We start from the raw sequence: 17,710 nt of genomic DNA, 5'->3' as shown, positions 1-17,710 counted from the left end.
TAAAGTCAAATGGAGCGTCACGAGTGTTCTTCCCTTACCATCAAAAGCGAGCAGTTTCGGTAAGCGTAGGTAAGCCACCACTGTCAACTGCCGCATGGTATTACCATCTCTGATAAAACCAGAGATGAGGTGGGAGATTGCTCACGGGCAGAATCCCACGATCGTGGTCTGTGCTGCTTTTGGTGGAAAATGCAGACGGCTTATGCACTTTCCTCCAATGACGGCTCAACAATTCTGTTCCCAACTTATCTGTGAGTTGAGCTCTCCATTGGTGGTAAATACGCGACCGCTGACATTTTCCACGGAGGGCACAAAATTTCAAGAATTTAGATCTCTGGAGGTCCATGGAAGACATGCAGTGCTTGTAAAGTTCAATGACAATTGCTCGTATATTTGGTACATAATGCATTAAATATAAAATATTAGAAAGAAGCTAAATCTTATTATAAATTGTAAAAATACATGCTCTCAATTGCTAGGTTTATCCTTATTTTCTAATATCCAATAATGTTTCTTAACAGCTGCTAGAGATATCCGTTCACTGCTTTTCCGTTGTACTAACTGTAACATTGTACAATTATAATAATAGCTCGATGACCTGTACAGTAAAATCGAAAAAGTTGTAAGAGATAATATTACCCGTGAAATTAAATTTTTAGCTCCTGGAGAAATGAGCTCTGGCCATGGAATGCATGATACTTTAATTTTTGCATATGTTTCTTGCTGCGAGTTACTGAGAAACGGTGGTTGACCAACAAGAAACTCATAACAAAGGATACCCAGACACCAATGGTCGACATGAAAGTCATATGTTTGCCCGGTTATCATTTCTGGTGGCAGGTAATCCAGTGTTCCACATAATGTGCCACGCCTGTAACATTAAATTATATCATTTAAAACTCAAACTAAGAGTTAATTGATGACAAAATATATTTAAGTATATTTGCAACCATGAAAGGGTATATTTACTTTGAAGATGGAGCGTGGACAGACCATCCGAAGTCGGCCAACTTTACATTGCCGTCATACGTCAACAATAAATTTTCAGGTTTAATATCTCTATGTATCACATTCATTCGGTGGCAGTACTCCAGTGCATCTGCCACTTGATACGTATACTTAGCAGCTCTATAAGTACAAGAATGTGATAAAAAACAATGATTAAGAGATCGACATCAAAATTAGGCATACCTGGGTTCACTGAATCTTCCTTCAGGTTGCCTCTTCATTTCTCTAAATAGTTCTCCTTTCGCAGCAAACTCCAAAACCAAGTAAATCCTTTTTTCATCGTGGAAGTAAGTAAATAACTGTATGATGTTAGGATGTCTGAAACATTGATGACAGCAAACACTTACAAAGAATCTTTTAATACTAAAAAGCAGTTAATCACTGTGTACCAATCGTCCTTCAAAATTGAATACCTTAAACGTGTCTGTATTTCTATTTCACGCATAACTTGTTTTTCAACACGACCTTTGTGCAATTCTAATTTATACAATGTTTTCAAAGCAACCATATAGTGGGTTTTAACTTCTCTCGCAAGATATACTCGCCCAAATTTTCCTCGTCCCAATGGAGCTCCGATTTCAAAATCATTTAATGACCACTGGTAGCTGAAAAAAATTACAGCTTAATTAAACAGTCATATAAAATGTGACACAGCCATTGAAATGATTTAATAAAATGCTACTTTTCTCCATGTGTCTCTACGTGGTCCTCCATAATAGAAAGCATGTTTTGTAAATCTTCTTGATGCTCCTCAGGAACATTTTTAGGTAATTGAAATGCTCCGCTCGCAGCCATCCCAGATGAGAATTGTTAATTTCGCCTAACTTTTATTTACTTTCCGTTAAACCTCGTTCCTCCCGACCTTTCTCATCCCAATCTCGACCTTTCCAAACATTTCCAAAATAATTCAAATCAACGGTTTGCGGGAAAATCAAAAGTCATAGATCAGAGGCCGGTGTGGGCGATCACGATCTGTCACGTCGAACAGCGTCATCTGATATCCCAACACGGCGGCTTATACATTTTTATTCGTGCCAGTATCTGGTTATATTCGAGGGGAAGTTCGAATTACCTAAAGAACGTTCGAAAAAAACGACTGACCTGTCGTTTTAATACTTGCCATGTCCAACAGGCGTAAATGCGCGATTCATTTTTATATTATGGATTACTTCTCATCGACTGAAGTTTTCAAATGTCCCGCGAAAAAATGGCGGACGTTCGATTCACTCATGACGAACCAATTCGATACTTGCGCAGAAACTGTGCTAACCTCTTTTGCTATAGACCTTGGCATGAACTGTGATGAACTCACCTCGTCTCTCGTCTTGATCGGGTGTACAATGTAGTGATTGTCATTTATGTGGTTTTAATGTAGAAAGTGATATTTATTCGTCAGTGGCGTCCAGTGGCGTGTCGGTAAGAATTATGCGAAATACTGACTGAAAATGGATCTGTATACTTCTTTGATTTTCTAATGCTAAAGTGCGGTACCGCATCGCTCTCAAGGCAGGTTCATGCTACCGCTATATTTAATTACTGTTCATGAATACCAATAATCCGCCTTCGTGGCCGGAATAATCTCTGCAGTTAATTGGGAAAGCGTTATTCACTACCGAAGTCTTCTCCGGCCACATCGGTGTGCGATATGGCCGAGAACACGGAGCTGCAAATAGATATAGACTCTGCCTTTGAGAAATCAATAATCATTGGAAGGGCAACTATACCTTGCATTTGGCGTGACAATTATGGATTCAAGATCAAGCTGAACAATTATCAGCGTTTGTATGTTTCCTCACATTGTTTCGACCTTTGATTTTCTATTTTAAGTTCTCCAAAATATGGTAGCGCTTCGGACGTGAGCGAATTCCAAAAAGGTGGTGCAAGGCGTGGGTGTTTCATGGACAGTTGATAACGACTCCAATAAGTTGTAATATTTTAAGAGTATTAAAATATATTCTTGTGTCCGACTTGTTGTTACAGTAACAGTTTGCAGTAATAAGTCGAAATGATGTCCGATCGCAAAGCAGAGTTAGAGAGGAAGAAGGCGAAACTCCAAGCTATCAGGGAAGAAAAAGAGAGGAGAAGAAGGGAGAAAGAACAGAAAGATGTAAGGATTCCTTTGGTTTATTTTATTTTATTTTATACCAGTGGTATATATTTAAAAGTATTTTTTCGTTAGGTCGAAGAAGCAACGGTTCGTGCAGCAGGGGCTGATAAGGACCATAGAAAAGAACTCGATGCTATGCTTTCTTCCCTTGGGGTGGCTCCAGTTTCAGGTATTTCAGATTGCTCAGAATTTTTACATTGGTGCAGGATCTTTTATGTGATCGAAAAAATAATACGATCTAATATGTTACAGATGTTCTGTCCAGCCTTTCGAGTATGAACTCTCTGACACCGGAACAGAGTGCCAATGCAACTCCAGATGCTAGTTTGCAGCCGTCTAGTATAAATTCTTCTCAGAGGTAAATATTATAAAGAGTAATATAGACGATACTTCTGCTCAGCTTCTTTAACTATTTTCTTTGACTTCAATCAAATTTTATGAAACAGTGGCACGGGGCGCAGAAAGTCTCCACGTGAACTCACCGTGGTTTCTGTGGCACATACGAATATTTTACCAAAGGAGCCCGTTCTATACAGCAAGTCGACGCAAACTATTCAGACAACACACATTTCTAACGACGGTGAGTTTTATTTCTGCTGACTTGCGTACATAATTGAAAAAAAAATGCATAATCCATTATGTTCAAATAAGTCTTTTTTTTTTTATAACTTGATAAGTCGATTTTTGTCAATATTCTTTGTTTAAATACGGCAGCTAAGAATTCAAAGAGTCTGCTTTACAAATAGGTGGCAAATGAAAAATATTCCATGCTGAGAATTATGTATATATTTTGTTTAACCATTCTAATAACTCAATGGGTCTCATTTTTAACAAAAACGTGTATTAACTTTGCTCTTCAATGTCAACAGTGATAAAGTGCACCCTTTGATTAATCTGTGACGACTGTCTGTCGGTGTAATTTTAGTTTTAATCATTTTGATTCGTTACTTTTCACCTCTGCGACCTTATTTAATACGATTAATTTTATTTGTTGAGGAAACTTACATATTCACACAACATACTTTTTTAAAATGGTGAATGAGACAGTTGGTTTTGTGTTACTGACTCTATTGCCATACGTTTCTTCATTCTAACTTATTATTTTGTTTATTAATCTTTTTCCAATATTCTTTACAAACACGAGACAGAGATTCTCATACAATTCGATAATCTCTTTATGCACAGTTATAGTACAAACAATACCTCGAGCACATATGAGAAGTGAAAATGCTGCAATATTGCAAATATGATATCGTTTATTAACTCTCATCGTGTTAACGCATGAGTTTCTTTTTGGTGCATCGGCGATTGTGTTAGATCCTTCCATAGTTGACAGTTGCATAATTCATTTAACACTGGGTTAAGCTTCCAGGATAAGAATTCACGGTAGTATTCTACACTTCCAATTAACACAGTCATCAAGCTTACAAGTTCATATTGTACAGTTTATACCTTACTTGTACAGTTTTGAATCTAACAAACCTGATTTAGTTACACTATTTAGCATGGGTTTTGCATTCCCTAAAAGTAATTAAAAGCCATTTATCAGACATCGAGATCTCCCATTTTCCATTCATTCGGATGCCAATGTTCTTTTCAAAATTCCATATCTCTTTTAAGACGCAGTCCAATGACAATTTAATGCAGCAAACAATTGTGACCTGTCGATCACATGTCAATCGAAATTAAATCGCATGTTGGATTCTGTGCAGTACAGAATTCCTGTGGATGGTGTTTGGTTTTCTGTCCGTCTCATTGTCAACTTAAGTACATTCAACCGCAAGTTCAGTTAGTGGCCGCTATATTATTATTATTATTACTCTTATTTAAACTCTTCCCCAAAGACAGCTTTATAATTGTTTAAAGAAGGAGAATATTGAGGATATCCTTTAAGTTCTGCTTTGTTTAATTAATTTCATCGAACAGTCTTATCGTTGGGGTACGGAGGAAGTGCACGATGCATTACCTTGTCTTTCTGTCTGACCTAACTGACCTTGCGGAATCAATTAAATGGTGCGAACACATTGGTCCCTTGGCATTTGGTGTCGGACGCAAGGACTATCCACCTCCTCCTCTGCGTACACCATCTACTCTTCCTGTTCGACAACGACACCAACTCACTCTTGCTCCGCAGGCTACTTTGAGACCGACTGGTGGCGTCCCAGGAAAGGTGGGTCTGCACCAAGCTACCTATGTATGTTTCTGTCTATCTTTTTTATTAAAACTTCCGTAACCGTTTGATAATTGTATCATAGAGGTAGTAGATATGTCACTGTGTCCGTTGGAATTTAGGGGGACGTAGAGTTCAGCCTGTCGCTGTGACCTTGAACTTCCTACTTTTTTTTCTCTCTCTTTCTCTCTTTCTCGCTAACCATTGTTCCCTCGCTAATCCAGAGACCGAAGTCACCAAGGAATCACGACAGAGAGTCTAATGAATTGTCTAGGATGGAATTCTGAGTCTATTCCCCTTAAATATGCCACCTCGATGCCGCACGTGGGGATCAGCTGATTGTCCAAGTAACTGCGGTACCGAAAATCTAAAGGAAAAGAAATGGTAGGAAATGTCACCTACATTATCATTCACGTAGAGAACTAAAATGTCCACGGGAGATTTTTCAGCTGATCAACCATGGTGCGGCCTCGATATTCTCATGCACACAAGGGGCAGCTTTTTCAACCGCTTCCGATTAGCTTAGAGCAAGGGTTGATAAGTACTAACCGCTAACTGCCATGTGATAAGGGTCGAAACCCCCTTGAGGAGAAAAGGAACGCACCTGATGTCCTGTTAATCGAAGACACTCTTCTTCTTCTTTTTTCATTGTTTTTTTTTTTTCTTTTCCTTCAATACCAAGAAAAAATGGAGGGAAAATCAGTAAAATTTTTGCTCTCGAATTAATTCCCCCTTATTATCACTTGCGGAGATGCTCCGGGGGGTGGGAGTAAGTGTGACAAGCAGTGCTGGGCAAAGTACCACTGCAAGTGCCTGATAAGTTAGATTAAGTCGTTGGAAAAGCGATCTCAGGTGTGGAGGTATTGTTGGGACGATTAAATCGTTTGGAGGTTTTTTTTTCTTTCTTTCTTTATAGATCCTTTTATTTAATATTGCTTGAGACGATGCCCAGCACTGGCGATAAGGCATGCGAGTGAGATATCTGCGCTCCGCTTTCTAACCGATCGTTGACGCGTCGTATATGGCGAAGAAAATCTTCCTTCGCGAAGAGATGGATGAAAAGTGCCGATTTACAGGCTCGCGCGTTGATTGCAGGATTTGGTAGATCAGCTGGCAGAACTCTGACCTGGCGGTCTCTCTCAGAAATCCAGAGTAGCCTTTGCTTCCGTAGGAAGTAATACCTTGAATATGTACGTTTCCTCTTACACGGGGCTGCTCTAACTGCCGACCTGCGAGTTCATTAGAGTGTCCTAATTATTAATTTCAATGATACAATGACTCGCACATCGTCCAGAACAGTTGGAGAGAGCCCTCTTCGAACACTTCGGCACTGTCGCACCAGCACACGATATTACAATTTTCGAGAGCACGTGCCTAACTACACTCAGGCGTACTCGTTGCACCTGTTCGTTAATTTTTTTTTATTTCTGTTCCTCTTCTCTTCATATATATATATTTTTTTTCGTTTCAATCCCCGACGATAATAATAATAATAATAATAATAATAATAATTTCGGAAAATCCCTCGAGCGAGGAGACGGTGAAAAATTCGACGGATTTTTCAGCGAGTTATATTTTTCTTTTTGGAGTTTTTCTTTCTTTTTTGTTTAATTCGTTAGTTTCGGTAATTGCTTTTTTTATCACCCCGTACTCTGAGTGTAGGGAGGCGCCTCTTAGCTTAGCGTATTTATGTGATACTCTAACTAAGTACAATTTTTTCCCTCCTTCCCTCAGCTCATACGTTCGACTATTACGGTAAGTTATGATTTCTCTTGATTTCGAGTGACTCTTAGCCAGACTCGGCGCGATCGGGACGACGTAGGGCGTCCTCGAGTTTCCGCGTATTTCAAATTAATTAATTCTCGCGGATCTCCCCTCGCGATGGGTTTGGGAAGTTCACCTTGGGAGTTATCCCTTAGAAATTCGAGGACAGGGCGGGGTTTTCGATTTTGGGAAGTGCCTTGAAACGAGGGAGAATATGAAACGGGGGGTCGATTCGCGCGTCGCGTCGCGCGGTTCGAATGTTTCGCCGGCGGGAGATTTGAATTCCCTGGGATTTGGATTGTCTTTCCTTTGTCGCGGGGATGGTGACCGACCCCTTAGAAATTCGATCTCGAAACGAAAATCTAGGGTCCTAGAGACGAACTATGGTAGATCTTAGACCTTTAGATTAACTTTTATCAGGTGCACGAGGAGGAAGGATAGGGCAACGCGAGAGAAAAGGAAAAGGTCGACGGCAATCTGGAAAGGCAGACTCTCTACCCGTTTTTCTTTTTTTCCGAAATGTACTTCCCCCCCCCCAATCTCCCCCTCCTCTCTTGGTTGCTTTTGTTCTCCTTGCTCCATTTTGCTCTGTTCTAGAGCCCGAGTCGATTGGGCCGTCTCTTTGTCCTGGTTTTTCCTTTACTCCCGGTTCTGTCGCGTCGGTTTTCTACTTTTCCGCCTTTGGCCCTCGATTAGGACTTTCCGTAGGACCTCGAGAATTTTTTTAAAATGTCGAGGGAACTTTCCCAATACATATCTATCCGGCTCCTATGTTTATGCCGATGTTGGGAAGAAATTGACATGTCCAAAATTCGAGTCCATCCGAAAGATTTATTCCTATCTGACATCCTGACTGTTAAGAGAGTCGTTTAATCGGTGATACGCGTGATTATGATTTGCGCTTTCGATTAAGTACGATCGTCAACAGGATGGAGAAATGAAACTATAATCTGTCTTACTGATAGGCGGTCAATTTACACGTCGGTGGAATTATTACAATTTGCATGGACATTACGACACGAGGTGCTACATGAAACCCAGGCCATTGTTTATAACAATATAAATGGACGCGAGACGATTGACCTCCTCAACCTTCGTCATTTTGTTCAGAGTTTCTTTTCGCCGTTGTGCATTGTCAATCTTTTACGTTTTTCTTTCTTTTTTTTTTCTTATCAATTGTTGCCTTTTGTTCCTTACGTGGCGCTTCAATTTCGCCTTAATCGCGACTCCGTCCATTTATATCCACTTTCTATTTGATCGCTCGAATTGTTTATTAACTAGGACACTTTATCCGTCTCCTGGGCAGTTCTTTCTTGTTTTTTATTTTTTTTTTTTTTCGGATTAGGAAAAGGGCGAGTATCCATTGCCGAATCTTGTCACAACTTAACGCACCTTCCAGAGTTCTCAACGTGGTGTTGAAGTCGGTTCTCGCAACAGATGAAATCTGGAATGTCCCGAATTCTGCGATAATTACAATCCGTTCCTCTTTACCCCTTTTTTTTCTCGATGTGATTGGTTCATTTGGATTTCTGCCTTGGTTCACCGTGTCATTCTTTCCGGAGTTTATTGCTTATCGCGCCGCTTCAGGGCATTCCAAATTTCAGGGCTGCTGTTCTATTTCTCTCTCTTTTTTTTTTCTTTTTTTTTCCCCGACAGTCGGAACGAACCCAAAGTGGAAGCAAACTCTGTAACCGCACTCTCCTCTGTTTTGCAAACTGTTATGTGTTTAACAAGGGGAATCAAAACGCAGAAAGAAAGGGTCGACCGAACGCCGAATTGGCGTAACAATTTTCGTTCTCATTTTTTACGGCCAGGGGGGAGATTTTATCGGTTTTCGGGGGATGGTTTTTGTGAAGGAAATTGTGGAGTCGGTAATTTGCATATTTTGTTTCGTTCGTTTCCTTCGTTTCAAATCCTTTGTCGCAGTCGGAGATGTCAGGGCGCTGTGTGCTGCGCTACTCGAAATCCCCAGGAATTGGGAATTTCAGCAATCCTTGCAATATTTACAACTTTTGCAATTTTTGTAATATCCTTTCCGCTGACGTCCCTCGTCTCTTCGTTTTTTTTTTCTTCTTTTTTTCTGTGCCAGTACGCTTTTTTTACCAACCCATCCCGAAGCCACGTCCGGTGCATTTTTGTGTGCTTGAAGGGCCGAATTGAACAATAAACAATAGAGGCCGCGATTTGTCGATCTGAATAAAAAAAAAAGGAATAAAATGAAAAATATCCCGCGCGATGCGGTGCACAGGACAATTACCGGAACACGCATCGAGCATGACGGAACGTTTAGAAATCACAGCTGAAGGTGGAATTAAAATGATGGATTCGTATAAAATTCAATAAAAAGAAATATATATGTATAAATTACAGATTTATTCAACTAGAAAGAGTTTCGCTGTCATTTTTAACACTTTTTTTTTATTCTCGATTCTCGTTCGGCTGTGATTTTTGCATTAAAGCGGCTTTAACAGGGGAAACCATGTGCATGTAGTTGTAAATGTTTTAACATTGACTCGTCAGAGTTTTGTTCCAGCCTTTCCAAGCCATCGTCGACGTCTTCCGCCATTTTTACGTATAGATAAATGTGCGTCTCTTGTATCCATTTTTTTTCCCCCCTTCTTTCGCGTTCCCCAATTTGCAATTTAATCGAATTTTGTCTGCGCTCGTCACGTTCTCACGTGGGGGAAAATTGTCCGCAGACTTTGACATCCTCGTTCGAAGTGGCTTTTGAAGAAATTCCCTGATTTCCTTTTTTCCCCTTCTTTCATATTTCTTTCTTTTTTTTTTTTTTCTTTCACAGTGAAATAAAAATGGTAAGGCGTCGACGATTTTGCACGAGAGGCCTGGGACGCTAACGAATTAAGATACGAAAAATTGATTGACATTTTCTTTTCCCTCCTTCAAGACGAGTACAATCTAAATCCTGGTTTAGAATGGGAGGACGAGTTTACAGGTAGGTAAATCACATCCGAAAATGATAAGACAATCGCCCCGATTCCCCCGTATATTTCCTCGTCGAACAATGCAAAGAATTGAAAAGAAAAAAAGAAAGAGTAAAATTCACCCTACCACATTTTCACGAGAAAGGAAAGATGAATTATCGAAAGAGCCTCTCACGTAAATCCGAAAACTTTGCTACCACTTACCCTTCCATCATTCCACGAGTACTCCGATAAGAGGGGGAACCATCGATATTCCATGGATTTCTTTTTTTTTTTTTTCTCCACTGTACAATTCCATCGTTAGGAATACCTCACTTTTTATTCATTTATTTTTTATCTTCCACCCCGAGTAAAAAGTGGCATGGCGTACGATCGCAGATCAGTAGTCTTTGTATGTGCAGTATTTACGTTGTCTAATCTCCTATCGGAGAGGTATCACATGATTTGTAAGCTTGTCATTTTTCTCCCATTTTTTTGTTTTTTGTTCAATTCTTATTTATCTAAGTGTCAGTATTGGTCTTACATGTTCAAGTGTGGACGAGAGGGACGTGTCTCTACGTTTCTATGGGGATGCGAGGAGCCAATTCTTTTATTTATATATTTATATTCTCTTTCTCCGTACTTATACGTAATTTCAATTTTAATCTTAGCAAATTCCAGCTCGTCTCGTTGGAATGATATCGGAAAATACTCGACCCTCCATTGTTGCGTAGAGACGCGCGCTCGATATTGTAAACGGTTGCGCGGTTTTTAGCGAAATTTAAGTCGTTCCAGGAACGACGAGTCCTTAGACATTAATTTTGCAGACATGTCGTATCGACGACTTGAATTTCGTGGGAACGTCGACGCAATCGACGATGCATGAGACTCGGGAAGCTGCGTTAATGTGTCTCCACTCTGTTGTCCCCTTCTTTGCTCTCCTTGGTCTTATCGAGATCATTATCCGGTGAGAACGTCCATCCGAACGTTTAAATGTCTAGAGAGAAAAAGAAAAAGAAAAAGGAAAAAGAAAAAAGAAAATAATCAGACAGTCAATTTAACTGGATTTAACGCGAGTCGACTCGGGACCCGCCATCAAGGAATCAGCTGATTACCTGCAGGGCGCTATCATAAGAAAAGTCGTCCCCAGGATAACGGGTACCCTTTCCCTCGCTTTGTCTCCTTAAAACTCGACCTCGTCCTTACAAAAATTTCGCTCAAGGCACTCGAAGGGTGGAGAGACATGGCTCAACTCGGAAAGGCACAAGATTCCACGTTAGCGTTGTCGAGCAGATGACGGTGATAAGCGATAACACGTATCATCTCACGTAGCACGTTCATACCTCTCCCTTACATATCTGCACAGACCTCGATGTAGCATGACCTCTTTATCTCTCTCTCTCTCTCTATCTGTTTCTCTATCGACCTGTACGCTTAAACGTCGACGCTTTGATCAGTCACTCGAGAATTACCCGTAGAGCTCGTATGATCACGATTACCTGAGTACACCTGAGGGTACCTACCCTGAGAAAAGAGTGTCATCGAAACAATATAACATTTTCATAATTCAAAGGATAATTATTTCACTCAAATAAACTGGAAATAAATTGGATGCAACGTTTACTCGGGATTCGCGATAGATCATTTATTTCAGCTCGTTTGAGTCTAATTCATTGTTCATTGAATTAAGAAAATATTTCTTTGGCTCGATGAAGTCTTTTCTTCTCTTTTTTTTTTCTCTTTTTTTTTTCTCTCTGTCTCTGGAGTACCTGAAGTAACGCTAGTCATTTAGATTACTCTCGTTGTCCGAAGACCCGAGACCACAGAAATTATTCCTCCATTATCGTTCACCTGGAGGCACTTTTACTCCAGGTGGGCACTCTTCGTCGAACTTGTCAGGTTATTCCCTTTTCGCGATTCTTGGATTGCATGGACCTCGCCTGTTGAAGGATCGTCTCGTTATCTCGAGGAATTCTATGCACTCGGTGTAGCTTATCTTAGGATTATGCCCTAGGTCGCGAATTCGCGTCCTTTCCAAGGGAGTGCATCGGCGATGGTCATCTGTAATTTATTTCAATTAACAATTGCATACATGATATCAGGAGTTGAGCTGATTTAAATCCTTTGATTGAAATCACGAGGGAAATCGTCGATTTTAATAAGCTGACTGTCAATCTTTAAAATCGCGATACATATATATATATTTTTTTTTAACAGTCCGAGTACTACCTAACAACTGAATGTACAAGCCCTTGTAAAGGAAATATTTTTTCAACCCTTTCTACAGATAACGCTAAAACGCGCAAAAAGTGGGAATGATCGATCGTACCCTCCCGAATTGTGACAATTGTTAATTAATATCGATTGAACCTAATCTCGTAAACCAGGAGTTTATTTAAATAACTAAGATATTGAAAAAGGTCGTGATTTTTTTTAAACCATTCATAATGTATACGTAATATATATGAAATCGTACGTAGAAGATACGTATAGTAGACGTATTCGCTGAAGCCTCCCTTGGGTCGAGTCGGTGTTCTCTTTTTTTTTAATTCTCTTTTTTTTTTTTCGGCTCGAGGACGAACCCGATAAGAGTGAAAGCGTAGGTCGATTCGAGTAGATCGAGAGGATCGAATAGATAGGCTTGCGGGAAAAGAGCAGCTAGGGTTCTCGTAGCTGGGCCAGCTTATTCACCACAGTTTTGACATATGACGACGGCCAAGCCGAGGATGAGGAGAACAGCTTGCCGCACATGGACGGCTTCCAGAGCAAACTTCCACCGGGGATCCTCCCCCATGGGTTGCCCCAGGTCAAGGAGGTGCAACCTGCCGTCACGCAGGTGGAGCAGGAGAAGGAAAAGGAGAAGCCTAAAGAGGGTAAGAGTTATTTGCATCGGAATAGAACAAAAAACGAAAAGAAAAAAAAAGACAAGAAAAAGAAGATCAGTCTCGGTCCTCGAAATTCGATATTGAAGATATTGACTAGTAGCAGAAAATATTTCCCTTATATTTTCAAGATGTCTAACGAATATCGTACCTTTTGTAAATATTTATCAGACACTGGGAGATATTTGCAAGACATTTACTTTGGAATATTATTATTTATAATATTTGCATGATATTACCTCCACGTGTTTCCCTTAATATTTTCTCTTATAGATATACAAAGCGATTCGTTTCGTTTTAATATAAATATATATTTTTTTTTCATACCAATAAGGTACGAGGACAGTTAATTTTCGCGAGTTTCAAAACATTCGTTAGGGTCTCCATTGTCACATGTTGAAGCTTCCTATTATTCAGCGGACCCAGTTCGGAGGAAAGTTTTGTCAATATTTTGACATTTCGATGTATACATGGAATGACCCTTTCGTATCACCTTAAGTTCGCGTAATATGTTATAAAAAGATCCTCGCGTACGTTTGCGAGGCTTATACTTCTTGAAGGAAAGAGAAAAAAAATTTTAAAAGGACCCGGGAGGATTGCTTGTACTTGTACCTTCGTATTTACAGTGAGGGAGCTTAGCGAAGAGGAGAAGCAGATGATCATTCTATCGGAAGACTTCCAACGCTTCCTGTATCGCACGAGCCGCATCGTCGAGAGAGCACTCGGAGAGTCAGTCGACATTTACACGGATTACACGGGAACCACCGACGGAGAAGACGGGATGTAAGTCCAAGGGCCGCTTCAGGGTCTATCACGTCGAATCTGCTAAAAGAAAAATGTTGAGTCGAGGCGGAAATTCCTACATTTTTTTGTTCACGATTGAGCGAAGAAAAAAACCACCTCGACACAATATTCCAATATAAAAAAATGTATTCGGTTGAGGCATAATTTCGTTTTTTTTTAATTTTATTTTATTTAATGTCGAACGTAAAAATGTATGCCTTGGCCCAATATACTTAGGAATCTAGGATTAATTCAAGATGAATTTCAGGGATGAGAAGAGCCACCAGAGACTCTGGCTGAACCGCTCCTTCTTCTGCGAGCGCTGGTCCAGGAACAGGTGCGTCACCTCCATGGACTGGTCCCCGCAGTTCCCGGAGCTGCTGGCCGCCTCTTATAACAACAACGACGACATTCCCAACGACCCGGACGGAGTCTGCCTGATCTGGAACACCAAGTTCAAGAAGACCACCCCGGAGTTCATATTCCACTGTCAGTCGCCGGTCATGTCCTGCACCTTCGCGAGATTCCACCCGAACCTGATCCTCGGCGGGGCGTACTCCGGGCAGATCGTCCTCTGGGACAACCGCGTCCAGAAGAGAACCCCCATCCAACGCACACCGCTCTCCGCAGCGGCTCACACGGTACGTCTTCGCCTAGATTATACGAGGTTCCTTCTAGACCTGGAGGATTAAAAAAAAAAAATCATGGTCACTCTTCAGCATCCGGTGTACTGCCTGAGCGTCGTTGGAACCCAAAACGCGCACAACCTGATCAGCATCTCGACCGATGGGAAGCTGTGCTCGTGGAGCCTCGACATGCTGTCGCAGCCCCAGGAGACCCTGATTCTTCAGGCGAAGCAGTCGAAGCCGATCGCGGTTACGTCCCTTGCGTTCCCCCATGGCGATGTGAACAACTTCGTCGTCGGCAGCGAGGACGGGACCGTGTACTCGGGTAACAGCCTGCGGCTTCCTCCCCGTTTGGAGGGCATACGGATACCCTCCTACCTCAATTTTCTTCCCTTATAACGGTAGAGTCGAGGGATGTCGAGTGACCAGGGTTTTGGATTTCAGCCTGTCGGCATGGGATCAAGGCTGGCGTCACCGAGACCTACGAGGGTCACCAGGGTCCCATCACCGGCGTCAGTGCACACGCCGTCCAGGCTGGCATCGATTTCTCTCACCTCTTCCTGACGTCGTCCATCGACTGGACCGTCAAGCTCTGGAGTCTGAAGGAGACCAAGCCGCTCTACTCGTTCGAGCACAATGGCGATTATGTCTACGACGTCGCCTGGTCTCCGACCCATCCGGCGCTCTTCGCCACCGTGGACGGGTCCGGCAGGCTGGACCTCTGGAACCTGAACCAGGACACCGAGGTGCCGGCTGCGAGTATCACCGTCGACGGGTGTCCTGCCCTGAACCGCGTGTCCTGGACCCCTAGCGGGTTCCACGTCACCGTTGGCGATGACACCGGCAAGGTCTGGGTCTACGACGTCGCAGAGGTACGTTGGTAGGGTTTTATTTATGCATTTCCTCGATAGTGGGATTTTTACGCCAGTTTGATAGTCATTGATATCGGCAGCCTATTAGAAAATTAATATGGCGTATGGAATCCCGCTATTGACGCTAGAGTTGAAGGATTACGCCTCAACCTTCATGGTAAAATGGGAATGGAGTATCGCTGCACATTCATGTATGTGTCATGTGTATTATTTATTAATGGGTGTTCGAAGACATGGAAAAAGAGGAAGGAAAGACTCGGGTCTAAGTTACAATGCAGGGTCTGCTTTTCAAGGGACCTTCTTGTACCCTAATACAATGGCTTGTTCGTCTCGCCTCGACGATAATGGTAATACCGATAATCATCGTAATTTATTTTTATCGACTGATCCAGCACCTGGCGCACCCAAGGATCGACGAGTGGAACAAGTTCCTGTACACTCAGCAGGACCTGAAAAATAACAAAGCCGACGAGGAGTTGGATAAACTGAATCCTGGTAGCTCGGGGCCCTCGTCCCTGTCCCCGCTTCTCCTGGGCCCTGTCAGATAAACGAAGAATCGAGATGAAAACCGCAAGGAGCCATTCCTAAGGCACTAACAGCCTAACTGTACTAATTAATTAGCGTAGCCTACCCGAGAGTATGTCGAAGGGCTTTAAACGAGGGATAAGAAAGGAAAACCAATGTACAGTTTCTGTCGCTGCTCGCGGGATGGGCGGTATTGCCGACATTACTGACATTTAAAAATTAAAAAAAAAAAGGGAAACGATTGCAAGAGAACTGTCTTATATTAACTTAGTGGTCATCTTAAGTAAATCGTAAGAATTGTTTAGAGAGCAGCGTCTAGTTTTATGTCATCTTCGGTCATGTACCTCGTCGTTATTTGGCTTCGATGATGCTCTGGACTGACACCTCCTCCGATACGTTTCCGTCTTGTCGTTCTAATCACTCATGTAATTAAGTCTACTTATTTAATCTTAAATCCGAAGTCTCACACTTTTTTTTTGTAACTCTTTGCGTGTAAATAATATCAGGTGTGCGTTGTTGTTTCACTTGGATGAGAGAACACAGAGCCGAGGAGAGTGTTTAACAGTTTCCGCCGTGTTGTACATCGGTTTGTATAAAAGTCAGTGACAGGTCTCCCGTTGCAAATGTAAATTGGTTTCCCGTCGATTAGTCGCCCCCGTCTTTTGTGCGTATTTAAATCTGAATGTAACGTTCTCATAGTATTACGTTATTATATGAAAGCAACACGTATGAATATATATATATATAATACATATAACCTAAAAGCGTCGTTACACGTTCTTCGTTATTTGTAAGACTCATTGTACGGTCGTCCGGATTTGTAAAGCATATTGCTTAAGACATTTTTACTCCGTTTCCTTTTCTTTCTTTTTTAACCAGTTTTATCTCGTTTGTAGAAGTTCTCGATATATCCGAATAAACTTTCGTTGCAGTGATACAACTCCAGCATGATACTTTAGTAAAACCTATCAGAACCCAATGTTTTCGATGTCACGGAGGTCCAAATGATATGGTCAGCTGATCCGACAGATGTGGATCAAGGTGAACCGACGGATGTGAACGTAAGGTTCCTTTAAGGACATATCGGGTGACTCATGCGAAAACATCGAAGAGCAGTTCCAATGGAGAAAGACTGTCGAGGGACCCAGGAGTAATAAATGTTCTGCTCAGCAGACGTAATTTTTCAAACCGTTTCTTTTATTCAAACTGAACCCTAACCCCAAAACCCGGCACGGTGACCTAACCGCAAGAAATTGAATTCATGATTCATCTCACGGGCGATCAACTCTGACGTAAACCACGTAAACGTCGAAGCGGCTAACAGAGCTGAGCATGCGGCTAAACGGCGCGTAACGTCACTGCGCGACGTCAGATTTAATTATAAACACGGAGCAGGGCGTCTCCCGTCACCAATCGATACGATTGACACGATTGACACGATTGAACTCGATCAGGGACCGTTAACTTTCTCTCCCCTTCACGTCTCTCGCTCCTTTTCCGTGTTTCTTTTTGCAGGCCTCCAGCGTTGGCCACAATGGACCAGCAAAGAGGAGAAAAAGAAACGACCAAAGGGAAATCGGCCCCGATCCGACAGGCGCCGGCGGTGAGATCAGTCGAGTGTGCAGGAAAGCGAGCAGTAAAGAACCTGGAAAGCAATTTAAAAAAAAGGGGGGGGGGAACTCTTTTAAAGTAAATGGACGCCAAATTGCCGGATTCGTACTCAACAGTACACGTCATTCGTGTCATTCATCTCGCATTACTATTACGCTAAATCCCTCTTCGATGAATGGACATTCGAAATCGAAATCGACATTTCAGGTTAGGTTTCGGTTCGCGGGGAGGAAATTATCGATGAGGGAGGAAGCGGCCGAGTTGGCGGCGAAATTGTGCTAATTACAGGGCCCCGTGCAAACTGCAAGTGAATGCAAAGCAATGCAAAGTGCAAGTAAATAGCGGCTTGCAACTCGGCGCATCCAGGGCTCCGCCTTTGCCGCGCATGCGCGATGGATGCGCCCAGTAAAGTGCGCAATGAGGCGACTTGGAGGTAGCACT

General features: G+C 42.0%; 2 protein-coding genes across 15 annotated transcripts; one reads left to right on the top strand and one right to left on the bottom strand.

The window, feature by feature from the left end:
• Nucleotides 1-370: 370 nt before the first annotated feature.
• Nucleotides 371-1,919, bottom strand: LOC105694774 (aurora kinase B). The gene is made up of 6 exons (XM_012415727.1): nt 1,691-1,919; nt 1,422-1,613; nt 1,192-1,326; nt 970-1,128; nt 640-871; nt 371-561 (listed from the first exon to the last, which is right to left on the bottom strand). Exons 1-6 carry the CDS (start codon nt 1,801-1,803, stop codon nt 469-471), a joined length of 924 nt encoding a protein of 307 aa, XP_012271150.1. The 5' UTR covers nt 1,804-1,919; the 3' UTR covers nt 371-468.
• A 365-nt stretch (nt 1,920-2,284) lies between these two features.
• On the top strand, nt 2,285-16,598 carry LOC105694842 (cytoplasmic dynein 1 intermediate chain). Of its 14 annotated transcripts, none has more exons than XM_012415908.1 (13): nt 2,285-2,424; nt 2,989-3,115; nt 3,188-3,284; nt 3,368-3,473; nt 3,562-3,695; nt 7,020-7,040; nt 9,955-10,002; nt 12,691-12,843; nt 13,479-13,635; nt 13,904-14,276; nt 14,355-14,586; nt 14,706-15,133; nt 15,526-16,598. In XM_012415908.1, the coding sequence occupies exons 2-13, from the start codon at nt 3,014-3,016 to the stop codon at nt 15,679-15,681; spliced, it is 2,007 nt and encodes a 668-aa protein (XP_012271331.1). In that variant the 5' UTR covers nt 2,285-2,424; nt 2,989-3,013; the 3' UTR covers nt 15,682-16,598. The 14 variants fall into 14 exon arrangements, with proteins under 14 accessions (XP_012271331.1, XP_012271339.1, XP_012271327.1 ...); XM_012415916.1 differs by having other exon boundaries at nt 12,667-12,843; XM_012415904.1 differs by lacking the exon at nt 7,020-7,040 and adding an exon at nt 5,250-5,309.
• The last annotated feature ends 1,112 nt before the right edge of the window (nt 16,599-17,710 follow it).

Source organism: Orussus abietinus, unplaced genomic scaffold, assembly GCF_000612105.2.
Source record: "Orussus abietinus isolate OABI.00-Male unplaced genomic scaffold, Oabi_2.0 scaffold517, whole genome shotgun sequence".
Classification (NCBI taxonomy): domain Eukaryota; kingdom Metazoa; phylum Arthropoda; class Insecta; order Hymenoptera; family Orussidae; genus Orussus; species Orussus abietinus.
This window is presented reverse-complemented; position numbering and strand designations above follow the sequence as displayed.

What these genes read in the sequence shown, in the direction of transcription:
- LOC105694842 (XM_012415902.1), top strand. Translation starts at nt 3,014, where the DNA reads ATGATGTCCGATCGCAAAGCAGAGTTAGAGAGGAAGAAGGCGAAACTC. An exon ending in AAAGGAGAAGCCTAAAGAGG is followed by an intron (nt 12,844 to 13,478) that starts GTAAGAGTTATT and finishes TCGTATTTACAG; the next exon opens with TGAGGGAGCTTAGCGAAGAG. An exon ending in TCTCCGCAGCGGCTCACACG is followed by an intron (nt 14,277 to 14,354) that starts GTACGTCTTCGC and finishes GTCACTCTTCAG; the next exon opens with CATCCGGTGTACTGCCTGAG.
- LOC105694774 (XM_012415727.1), bottom strand. Translation starts at nt 1,803, where the DNA reads ATGGCTGCGAGCGGAGCATTTCAATTACCTAAAAATGTTCCTGAGGAG. An exon ending in GAAATACAGACACGTTTAAG is followed by an intron (nt 1,327 to 1,421) that starts GTATTCAATTTT and finishes TCAATGTTTCAG; the next exon opens with ACATCCTAACATCATACAGT. An exon ending in CTAAAAATTTAATTTCACGG is followed by an intron (nt 562 to 639) that starts GTAATATTATCT and finishes ACAATGTTACAG; the next exon opens with TTAGTACAACGGAAAAGCAG.